The 13,000-nt window shown below is 36.7% G+C and overlaps 1 protein-coding gene across 1 annotated transcript in view; it reads left to right on the top strand.

Moving 5' to 3' along the window:
• Positions 1-13,000, top strand: part of MAP3K2 (mitogen-activated protein kinase kinase kinase 2) — a 107,716-nt gene that overhangs the window by 42,663 nt on the left and 52,053 nt on the right. The window contains exons 3-4 of the mRNA XM_020967145.2: positions 10,271-10,389; positions 11,394-11,434. Coding sequence (XP_020822804.1) covers positions 10,271-10,389; positions 11,394-11,434 — 160 coding nt within the window. The remainder of the gene's footprint in view (positions 1-10,270; positions 10,390-11,393; positions 11,435-13,000) is intronic.

The following is a 13,000-nucleotide window of genomic DNA, read 5'->3' on the forward strand; positions in this document are numbered from 1 at the left end:
ATATTATGTGTGTGCATGTGTGTACGTGTGTGTGTGTGTATATGTATTTATGTATGTATGTATATGAATAATTAGAAACTATATCAAAGGGAAGGTACTAAAATTAAGAGGGACCTAGGAAGGCTTCTTGAAAAAGGCCTACCCCAGGATGGTGGCAGTGTCAGAAATGAGGAGATGTATACAAGAGATGTTGCATCTGTAGGACTTGGCAACAGATTGGATGGGGGGAGAAGAGGAGAGAAAGTAAAGAGTCAAGTGTGACACCTAGGTTGTGAGCCTGGAGGCCTGGGAGGAGGATGTAAGTATTCTTGACAATAATAGGAAATTTAGGAAGAGAGTAATGCTTAGGGGAGAAAGATAATGAGTTCGTTTTGGGATGTGTTGAGTTTAAGATGTCTATGGGACATTCAGTTTGAGATGTCCAATAGGCATTTGCAGATGCAACCTAGAGGTTAGAGCTAATAAGTAAGTAGATTTGAGAATCATCAGCACAGAGACAATAATTGAATCTTTGTGAGCTAAGTGAGATCACCAAGTGAAATAGTATAGATAGCAAAGAGAAGGCAGAGCCTTAGGAGACACTTATAGTTAGCAGGCTGGTTGTGGATGAAGATACATCGAAGAACTGATAGAGAAGAAATAGTCTGATAGGTAAGAGGAAAACCAGGAGAGAGTAGTATTACCAAAACCTAAAGAGGAGAGTATCAGGGAGAAAAGGGTGACTGATAAGTGTCAGAAGCTGAAGAGAAGTCAAGGAGAATGAGAATTGAGAAGAGGCCATTGGATTTGACAGCTAACACCATTGGTAACTTTGAAGATAGCTCTTTCAGTGGAGTAATGAAATTGGAAAGATAAACTTAAGATAGCCTACTTGTGGAAAAGGTACTCAGCTCTCATTCTGTAAACTCCTGGAAGCAACAACTTTTCCTACTATACTCAGTTGAAGTATATCCAGAGTAAGGAAATCAGTTTGGTGAAGGGGGAAGGGAAAAGGGGAAGAGAATAAGCATTTATATAGCAACTATTTTGTGCCAGACACTGTGTTAAGTGCTTTTTCACAAATATCAAATTTGATCTTCAGAGGAACTCAAAACCATAGTATTAATCTAGAAAAGGCTTGTATTGAAGTTAGAATTACTTGCTTAATATGTGCCAGGCACTGGGAATACAAATATAAAAGTGACATAGTCCCTTGCTTTCAAGAAGCTTGCATTCTAATAGAAGACAGCACATATATAGAAATGATAGTCAGCAAAGAGAGTGTCTAGGGAGGCCCAGAGATGATGAGTTAATCCATAGGGCACTTCATTGACATGACCTTTCCAGCAGCAGTGGTACTGTGGTAACATAATTCCTGAGCCCTGAGGAAGAAGAAAGGAGGAATACATACATGTGTGAGCACTGGAAGGCAAAGGTCAAGATGGACATCTAGATGGAATTTGAAGCATGATCTGGTTTGGTGGTCTGGAACTGGCTAGATTTTATGGACTAGTTGAGTTTACACTCACCAATCAAGATATCTGGGCCCAGAGTAGTTGTTCCAAAGTTGTGTAGACTAATACCCCCAGGGACCAGGGACATTTTTCCTTGTGAGCTACTCCAGATGTGCTGTTTTAGGTGGTGAGTAGAGCAGTGTGTACAAGTTATAGAGAGGCTCAGTGTCATACAACTTGGTTTCTTCTTATGCAGAGTGCTCTGCTATATAGAGAGTTATGCCATGATCTCTGCCCTCAAGGATCTTACAGCTTTGTAGAGACAATGGAAAGAGGACTGGCTTTAAATTTAGAAGATCAGATAAATCAAAGCTTACTTCCTCTGTAGACTTGGACAAATCATTTTTCCTATTGAGCAGTTTCTTCATCTGTACAAGCAGGAAATTGGGCTGGATGATCACTAAGGTTCTGTATACGTGCATCCATCTCATTCCATTTTGTCTCCTCCAGCAGATTGAGCCCCTACCCCTTCTCACACTTATCTTCAATCTCTCCATCTGCTCGCTGCTTCCAACTACCTACACACGTTCTCATGTCTCTCCCACCCCCCCCCTCACGTGAGCCTTCTATCTGTGATAATTATCTTCCCATTTCTTCTACCTTTTTTCTGTGGCTGAATTCCTTGAGAAGCCCTTCTGCTATGGGGTGCCTCCACTTCCTCTCCTCCATCTCTTCATAATTCTCTACAGTCTGGCTTTCAACCAAAAACTTCTGTCTCCAGAGTTAAACCAGTATCCAATGATCTTTTTTCAATGAGACTCATCCTGTTTTTTTAACCTCTCCGCAACATTTAACACTATTGGTCACCCTCTTTTCCTGGATATTCTCTTTTCTGTAGGTTTTCAGGACATCACTCTCTTCTAGTTCTTCTATGTAGCTGACCACTTCTCATTCTCCTTTGCTGGATTTTCATCCAGGTCACATCCTCTAACCATTGGTGTCCCACATAGCTCTGTCCTGTATCCTCTTCTCCCCTATACTGTTTCACCGAGCAATCTCATCAGCTTCCATGCATTTAATTATTATTTCTAGGCTGATAATTCTCAAATCTATTTATCTAGCCCCAACCTCTCTGCTGACCTCCACTCTGTTATCTCAAACTGCCCATTAGACATCTCAAAATGAATGTCTCATCTTAAACTTGATGTGTTCAAAACAAAACTCATTTGTTTTCCTTCCCAAACCCTCCCACTTCCAGACTTCCCCTATTACTGTTGAACATACTTCTATCCTTTCGGTCCCCTAGGCTTGCAACCTAGTATCATCCTCTCCTCCTCACTCTGTCTAAGCAGCTGCCCTCCTCCCCCACCTCCTCCCCCATGCAATCTGTTGCCAAGGTCTGTTGATTTCACATTTGCAACATCTATTGAATATATCCCCTTTTCTTCTCTCCTACTGTCACTAGCCTGATGCAGGCCCTTGTCACCTCACTGGACTGGATAATAGCCTGCTGGTTATTCTGCCTGCCACAAGTATTCCCACTACAATCCAGCCTCCATTCAGCTGACAAAGTGATTTTCCTAAAGCACAGGTTCAGTTACATCACCCCCACCCAATAAACTCCAGCGGCACTCTATCCCTCCAGGATCAAATATAAAATCCTCTTTAGTATTCAAAGACCTTTATAAGCTACCTCCTTCCACCATCTTTCCAGTCTTCTTACAGCTTTCCTTCCATACCCCATATGTCACTGGCCTACTTGCTGTTCCTCAGATAAGACACTTCATCTCCTGACTCTGGGCATTTTCACTGGCTATCTCCCATGCCTGCAGTTCTCTCCCTCCTCATCTCTGCCTCCTGGCTTCCCTAGTTTCCTTCAAGTCCGAGCTAAAATCCCTTCTGCAGGAATCCTTTCCCAGTTATCCTGTATATAGCTTGTTTGCACATGGTTGTTTGCATGTTGTCTCCCTATTAGATTGTCAGCTCCTTGAGGTCAGGGACTGTCTTTTGCCTTTCTTTGTGTCCCTAGTGCTTAGTGCAGTGCTTGGCACATAATAGGTACTTAATAAATGCTTATTGATTGACTGATTTTCATCTCCAAAATCCTATGATGCTATAAAAGTATTAATATGAGTTACTTTGGGGGGGGGGCTAGGCAATGGGGTTAAGTGACCTGCCCAAAGTCACACAGCTTAGTAAGTGTTAAGTGTCTGAGGTTGGATCTGAACTCAGGTCCTCTTGACTCCTGGGCCAGTACTCTATCTGCTGCGCCACCTAGCTGCCCCTACACAGTACTCTTATATGTGATAAATGTGTTTGGTTACAAAAGAAAGCTATCTGCATCACAACAGGCAGAGAGAGAGGAGAAGGAGAAGGAGGAGAAGAATTATTATTATTATTAAGTTGATAGTTTGGAATTCAATTCTAAACAGCAATGAAGTTCTGCTGAAATTCTTCCTAACTGTGAGCTTGGTTAAGTCATTGAAACTTTCTGAATTTCCTCATACGTAAAATAAGAATAATAATTATTGTGAGGAAAGCATTTTTAAAGTAATATGTGAATGTAAGGAGTGATAAGATTTTGTCATATGCAGGTGAGTAGGGGAAGGAAAGCTTCATGGGTTAAATGTCATTTGAGTTGTACTTTAAATAAGGATGTCAGTCCTTTGGTAGGTAGTCAGTATGAAAGGATATGCATATTTGAGAAATCAAGTACTTCATTTTGGTTGTAGTGTAGAGTGCCTGGAGGGAAAGAATTTGAAATGGGGCTAGAACATTCATAGCCCTTATCTCATCTTCAATACAATCAAACAGGTACTTATTAAGTGTCTGAAATGTGTGAGGCACTGAGGCGCTAAGGATGAAAAAAAAATTTAAGCATTCTCTGTTTACAAAGAGCTTACATTGTATCCGGAGCAATATAACATATAAACAGATAAGTAGATAAATGGTAATTTGAGGAGGATCAGAAAGTTTTCCCAGAGGAGAGGACACATGAACAAAGCCTTGAAGGAGGGTGAGAATTCTATGAGGTTGATGTGAAGAGGGAATAGGGAGGGGGAACCTGTTGGCATACAGAAGAGTGTGATAGTCTGAAAAGGTAGGAGCCTGATTATTTAGGACTTCAAATAACAAGTTAAGGAGTTTATATTATATCCTAGAGCAGGCCTGTACAACCTGCGGCCCGAAGGCAAACCACAGGGTTTCAGGCAGCCCATGGAAAATGTGGAGGATGTTTTCCTCTACATGGTGGTGCAGTGGATAGAGCACCAGGCCTGGAATCAGGAACAATTAACTTCAGATCTGACCTTAGACACTTAGCTGTGTGACCCTGGGCAAGTACCCTGTTTGCCTCTGTTTCCTATTCTGTGAAATGAAATGGAGAAGGAAACAGCAAACCACTCCAGTATATTTGCCAAGAAAACCCCAAATAGGTTCCCAAAGAGTACAAAGAATGTGATTCCATTATATTATTAGAGAAGAGAACTGTTTTTTATATTTGAAATGTACTGTTGAGGTCAGTGACTTTGACCTTTAATAGTTTTCTTTATAGAGGATAGGATGTCTTTAATTAGAAAATTTCCAGAAAATTTCTGGCTAATCAAAGAAATTTTAAAACGTGATACAACAAGTCCTGACATATATACATCTTCCATGTTTGAAGTCTCCCAATAATCCAGATGGAATCTTTATTTTCCTATTGTTGATTGTCTTTTGTGCAGCAACTAACATTTATTTTAGTGCTTTCCTGTTTACCATGACCTTTCCTAAAGACTACCAAGGTTCATTGAATTGAATTGAAGTGAAGTGAAGTGAAGATGATGATGGTCATCATCATCATCATTATTATTCCCATTTTACAGATTAGGCAACTGAAACTCATAGACTTGCCCATGGCACACAACTAGTAAACTCCAAGTCCAGAACTATTTCAAGAAGCAGGCCATTCTATTTTTCTATAGTTATTTTTAGAAAATTATATTGAATCCAAATCGGCCTCCCTTTAATTTTTATCTATTTTTTCTTACTTCGGAATAAATTTAATCCCTCTTCCACATGACAGTACTTTTAAATATTTGGAAATAGCTTTTAAGTCAACTTCTTTAAGCTAAACATTCCTACTTTTTCAACTGTTTCTCATATGGAATGGTTCAATTCCTGTCATCATTCTCCTTGTCCTTCTGTACTCCTATTGGTTAGTGTTAATTTTGAAATAGAGTACCCAGGATTCTAGTCAATATTACTAATGTTTTCTAATGATACAGAGTAGCATTAGAACCCTTGCCTCTCTTCTTTCTGATTACTGTAAAGAGTACCACCACTCTTCCGGTCACCCAGCTTTGAAGCTTTGGTGTCATCCTCTTAATTGTCATCCCATATATCCAGTCATTTACCATATCTTGTTTATTCTGTATCCACAGTATCAACTCACTTTTGAAATATTGTAGTATCCTGCTAGTGACTCTGCTTGCCTCAGATCTATCCTCCATTCATCTGCCAAAGTGATTAACTAAAGTGTTGTCACCCCATGCCCTTCCTCCTTAAACTCCAATGGCTCCTGTTTTCTTGAGGACCAAATACAAAATCCTCTGTTTTGTGTTCAAAACCATTCATAACCTAGCACACCCTTCTGCCACCCGCTTTTCCACTCTTACACCTTACTCCATATCACTTGCTTTTTGATCCAGTAACACTGGCCTCCTTTCTGTTCTTTAAATCAGATACTCCATCTCTTGCTTCCAGGCATTTTCTCTGGCTGTCCCTCATGCCTGGAATATTCCTCTTCCTTATCTGTGCTTACTGGGTTCGCTGGTTTCTTTCAAATCCCAACTTCACAACCCCTCTTAATTTTAGTGCTTTCACTTTTTAAATCATTAGCTGTTTTCCCTGTATATAGCTTAATTGGACATATTTGTTTGTTGTCTCCACTACTAGATTGTAAGCTCCTTCAAGGTAAGGACTGTCTTGCCTCTAATTATTCCTGTAGTGCTTACCACAGTAGGCACTTGATAAATGTTTATGGATTGATTGACAATATCTTTCAAATAAATTTTTTCCTTTTTCCTCATAGAAGCACCACCTTAGTCCAGGCTGTCATCACCACTGCTGTAATAGCCTCCTAATTGGCTTCTCTGCCTCAAACTTTTCCTACTTTGAGCAGTTTTTTAATGTAGTTATCAAAATGATTTTCCTGAAGCATGCATCTGATCATGACACCCTACCCTGCTCAATAAACTCCAATAGCTCACTTATCTTTAGGATAAAATATAAATTCCTCTAACATTCAGAGGTTTTCACAGCTCTTACTACTTTTGCAGTCTTCTTAATACTTTACTGTACCCCTTGCACTCTGCTATACTGGCCTACTTGCTTATTTCCTGGAATTCATTCCCTCCTCTTCTCTGCCTCATGAAATTTCTGGTTTCATTCAAGACTTAAGACTTTCTTGAGGAAGCCTTTCCTGCACCGCCCTCACCCACCTCTCCAATGCTTCCCTAAGCTACCCTGTATTCATTTTGTATATATTCTGTCTCTGTTTTTAAGTGTGCAGATTGTCTCCCTATTGAGATCAGAGACATTCACTGTTGTCTATATAGTCATAACATTTAACATATTGCTTCACACATAGTAACTGCTTAATAAACTCATAAATGAATGATGGTGATTCAGATTTCTGTTAATTCATCCTTATATCCTGCTAGCTTTTTTTAATAGCCACAGTCAGCTTATTCACTGAATTTATAGTCACCTGTAAATTCTTTTACTTAGGTGAAATGAATTTCACCTAAGTGAATTGACCAGGGAACTACAATTTGTTTAGAACAACATTGTGCTTTATTACTTCTTCATTTATCTTGGGTTTCAGTTTCCTTTTAGTCCAGCTTGTTGTACTCTTTCCAGTCTGAAGAGAATTTCCTTGATAGAGAAGATAGAAATAAAAAAAGTCAACTAGTTCTGCTTCCTCTACTTTCTGTTAATATTACCCCATCTTCACCAATCAGCAGGCCTATTGTTGATTCTTTTTTTCTTTCTCTCACGTAAGTTTTTAAAAGCCTTTTAAAAAATCTTTCCTGGGAGCAGCGAGGTGGCCTAGTGGATAGAGCGCCAGCCCCAGAGTCAGGTGGACCTGAGTTCAAATCCAGCCTCAGACACCTGACACTTAATAGCTGTGTGATTCTGGGCAAGTCACTTAACCCCATTGCTTAGCCAAAAAAAAAAAATCTTCCCTAATATTTTTCAATCAAGCCTTAGCTTGTTCTGGATTTTAGCTTTGCTGATATTATTCTTCCAGATCTATGCCACTCTTTTGTATTCTCCCTGCCATATTTTATATATTTGCATATAACCTTCAAAAATCTGAATTCACTGTATTTCTTTTTAAAATCTTTGTAATAAGGGAAAGGCTGTCCGAGTAGGTAAGTAGGGAACGTTGTATTCAGAAACAAAATCTTATGATACCACATTTTAAAAAAGACAAATTTTTAAAAATGTATCAATAAAGACATAATCAATTTTTAAAAAAATAAAACTTGAACACCAGAGTGCTTTTATAGCTACCATTAATCTCTTCTTTTTCATTTAAATCATTTTCAAATTGTATTAGTTCATTTTGGGGAGACTCACATTCTTATTCAGCTGCATTTCCTTTTAGAGGTCCTGGTTATGGAATCACAGATTTGAATTCTGCTTTTTAAAAATCTAGGGCAAACTTGTGGCCATTCCTGGTGTTACCTCTTTAGATGGTGGTCAGTTTTCCTCAAGATTCCATTACTTGTACGTCACCAGCCAGACCCCCTTGTTTGTTCAAGTTGGTTCTAGAGTAACAATTCTCATTTAATATCTGAAAAATGGAGAGGAAGCACATGGTCATCAGGAACACTGAAAAGTTTTCAAATACTCTGTTATTAGAAGTAGACTTCTAGCAGCTACTTGTTGGTTAATAGGATCATAGGATTAGAACTGAAAGAAATCTCAAATGTCATCTATGTCTAGTCCAACACCTTCATTTTACAGATGAAAACACTGAAACCCACAAAGGAAAAGTGACTTGCCCAAGTTCACAGAAGTATCAGTGGAGCTAGGATTTGAATCCGGTTTCTCTGACTAAAAACCCAAGATTCAGTGTTCTCCTTTGATGCCAGTAGGTGGCATGCTATGCTATATTGCCCAGGGGCCACCCACAGTACTTTTTGATAAAAAATTCCAACTCTGGCCCTTGGACCGATCCCAGCCTCATCATCTTTCTATAGTTTATATTTAATAATTATAAACTACTTGGAGAGTGGGGTGGACACATGGAAGGAACACCAATATCTGCAATCTACTTTCCTGTTTTTGTGCAAGCACCCTGGTGTAATAGATTAAGTGATAAACTTAGAATACAGAACCTGAGTTTGAATTTCACTTCTGGAACTTAAAAGTTGTATAACAACATTTTGTGTGAAATTATGTGGCAAATCATTTAATCTCAAACTCAATTTCAGCATCTATAAAATGGGTATAACTATCTATAACATTTATTTCACAGGGTTGTTGCAAAGGTCAAATGAGATAACACAGCTTTGTAAACTTTTAAAAACCCTTAAACATGTTATGCTGCTGCTGTTCTACATGCATCCTTTTGGTCTGCAGATGGCAGCTATAAAATCTGGGTTAAGTACTTCAGTGACGGGATCACATTAAATCATGTTGCATGTGGTAGAAGCCTAAGTGTGCATAATTACAGATATTACTGCTTCTTTACACGTAGCCAGGCCTTCATGTTGAAGAGCTCAGAGTGTTTTATGTAAGCCATGCATCCAGATAGTACTCAAGAAGCCTTTGCACTGCAAGGGGGATGGGGGGAGAACGGTAGAGAAGCTAGAAGGGTAGAGAATTCAAGATAGGGGTGCACCCCCTGGTGGTTCTTCATGAGAATTTTGCATGGGGACCCAGAATCATTCATTGGAGAAAATTTTATAGTACCAGATTCACATATTCCATTAACTTAACAAACATGTAAGCAGTGCTGTCTTGGGAAGACCCAGGATTATAGAACCATTTCAACTAAGTCATACTAAAATGCCAATATTATATATTATTGCATATACAGTGGTGTATTTTAGTTAAGAATTTTCTGTAATTACTGCATCTGACCAGAAAGCAGGCAGCCTATTCACAACCTGTTGCTACTGTTACTCAGTGCTTTTCTCATTACCCAGATGTAAATCATGTTGTGCTTTCCCTTTCTGGCTTATGAATTTCTGTGTATATGTATATCTTCTTGATGGGAACTGACTTAGGCAGTGTCTGACACATTAAAATACTTGTTCATTGATTTCTTGATAAATACTGTTGCTTTGTTGACTTTATTATATCTGTCTCTTTTGAATATAATAAACCTTATTGCTGTATTTCAGTCATGAGTCTCATCCTAGTTTTGATATCTATGAGATTATATTTACTCAACCTTGTATTTAATATCAAGTTCATTTTGTGTATTTTAATGCTCTTTGCATTGGTATATAGATATACCTGAGGCTATAAGTGTTGTTCCTAATCTCTTCCTAATTTTCTCTTTTGAATTATTAGGTATATTATCTGCTGCTATTCTTGTCATATTCTAATATCCTGAGGCCCTCCATATAACTTTATTTTAATATTGTCATACCTATAAAATAGTTTAATGCATGAACCCCAATAATGATGCTTCAGCAAAACTTGTGTGATTATATTTTGAGTTTGTTGTTAATAGTTATAACTACTAGGCTATTTTTTCTGATTTTTTTCTATATTTTTGTTTAGTCTTAATGTATGTTGAAATGATATTTTCTCTGTGTGGTATTTTTAAAAAACAGATGATCAGCAAGCCTTGGATTCAATAATGCAAGATCTGGCTGTCCTCCATAAGGCCAGTCGACCAGCATTATCCCTACAGGAAACCAGAAAACCAAAATCTTCATCACCCAAAAAACAGGTATTTGTTTTCATAATATTATAAAACAAATAAGGTTGCTATGCAAATCATTTTAAATAGTTTTTTTGGTTTTGTTTGTTTTGTTTTTTTCTTTGGGGGGGGTTGGTATTTATTGTTTTAATGTGTGTAGTTTTTGTTTTGGTTTGTTTCTTCTTTGGAGATTGGCTCTCCTATCTTGCCCAACTTGAAAGTATAGCAGCCATTCACAGACCTGATACCAGTACTGATCAGCAACAAAATTTTAACCTGCTCCATTTTTCTGACCTGGGCTGGTTTGCCCCTCCTTAGGCAATTTGGTAGCCTTCCACTGACCAATATTGATATCAGACTTAGTACAGACACCTAATCAACTTTAGCCTTACTACCTCAGAACTCCTGACCTCAAGCAGTCCAGTAACCTCAGCTTCCCTAGCATTAAGGACTTCAGGTGTACACCACCACACCTAGTCCTTTGAGTAGTTTTAAAGGACATATGTAAAATAGTGTCCAGATATTTAATTCTAGTTAATTTAAGCTAAGCCCAAGTATATCCATTGATTTAAATCAAAATTTGCCCATTGATAATGTTTAGGCATTTTCCCCATGATATTTACTTCCTAAATAGACAGCAGGGTAGAAAATTGTTGTTTTGTTTTTAATGTCTTGAGTTTTATTTAATATGAAAATTTCTATTAAACCTAAATGTACTCTGAGGACAGTATTTTATTTTGTTTTATAATGTTTTTTAAAAGTCATTCAAGAAAAAAAAATTACTTTGTTTTAGCTAATTTATTTCAGGAAATTTATGCCTTACATATTTGATTGATTTAATTGTACAGTATCTAACAGAAAAGGAAAGAAGATAATATAAAATATTTTAGTGCTCTAAAACTAATGATGTATTATTTTATTGATGTTTATTTTTATCTAAGGAAAAATTAGAATTCTAATCAGAAGTCATAGCTAATTTCTGTTTATCCCTTAATGGTTTTCATTTATGTTTATAATTTGTCTTTTCATTATAGAATGATGTTCGAGTCAAATTTGAACATCGGGGTGAAAAAAGGTAAAGTAGAAAAAGATAAACCGTTTTAATGTGTTTCTTTTTCTTATTTAATGATTTAAGCACATCTTTTATGTGCCTCACTGAAGCCATTAATGATTTGTGGTTGTTGTCTAGTTGTTAACACTTTTGTCTGATTTTAATGTAGTCTCATGGCATAAAGGTGAAAATGTAATACTCTTTGATAACTTGTAGATAAAGTGTAGAACAGACATTTAAAACCCAGTCTCTTGAAATTTAAGGTCCAAATGATGTGTCTGTATAAAGATGGATGTTCATTTATTAATTGTCCTCTAATTTGATCAATATGTTATTTCTATTTTAGAATAGTCAAAAAATGTTAGGTAGACTCCACTGAGTTAGATGAAAAGCTCAAAATAATTGTGTTTTGAATGTTCAGTTCCTTTTTTGTTGTTCTAAATTAAAAAACAAAAGTTAGTATCCTATCTTTATATGAACCTTTCCAGTATGGTATTTGAAGACCATTGGTTGTTCAAGAACTTGAGGTAATTAATAACTAAATAGATATTAGGAAACGTATATCTAAACAGTTTACAAACTGAGAATTGTTTTCCATCAGATCAGAACTAGATTCAAAATCTTTTTGGTCATAAAGTTTCTTTAAACTGAATTATTAAAACAATCTGTATGAAATTCACTTTATCATTATTATTATTATCATTATTATTGTTATTATTATTATTATTATTATTATTACTTTAGAGAAAAGAAGGCAGATAACTTTTACTAGTTTTTTTTCTTTGGGTCATAAATTTGACATTTCAAATGTGAGGAAAGTACCAAAGTTAATAGGATATTAGACAGAATTTTGAAGCTGAGAGTTTCTTTTATTCTTACAGGGGAAAAAAATCTGCTTTATTGCTCTGTTTGCTAATTAAAGTAAGAAAATACAGTGTTAATTTTCCAAAATAGATATTCAAAATACTAATGTAGAGTTTATCATTCAAATTTGTTTCATGTGTTGAATAATTCAAGAGATGTGAGTGAAAAAATACTATGTTGGTTCAGTCCAATTGATTTAAATAGTATCCTTTTTTGAAAGACAGTTGGCATAGTGAGGTCCATTAAAACCATTCTGGGCCTTTTTTTTTTCCTCAAAGAGAATTCAACTCATAAAATTGGTTTGCACTGCATTTTTTATATACATAAAAAAATTTTTCCTGAAAATCACCGTTACTCCTGCTCAGTTAAAAATTCTGTCACTATATTTCAATAGTTGTATACTTTTACATTGTTTTTTAATGCCCACTTATTGATTTGTATGCTCATCAGACAAGAAAATATTGAAAGCAAAGTACATTTTAATTGAGGAAATGTGGGTGAACTATGCCTAATTTGAACTGCCAATTTGTTTAAACCAGCTGAATGTTTGCATATAGATTCTCTGAATTTTAAATCTGTTTAGTCATTTTTGGGTAGGGTGGAAGATGACATCCATACTTATGATTAGGGGTGACGAGCTACCTAGTATGAAAACCACCTCTACCAATGTATATCAATCGATAATTAATTGCAAGTTAGCCTAAGTTACCTGGGGCACTAAAAAGT

This window comes from Phascolarctos cinereus, unplaced genomic scaffold (genome assembly GCF_003287225.1).
Source record: "Phascolarctos cinereus isolate Bilbo 61053 unplaced genomic scaffold, phaCin_HiC Scaffold_726;HRSCAF=1367, whole genome shotgun sequence".
Taxonomy (NCBI): Eukaryota; Metazoa; Chordata; class Mammalia; order Diprotodontia; family Phascolarctidae; genus Phascolarctos; species Phascolarctos cinereus.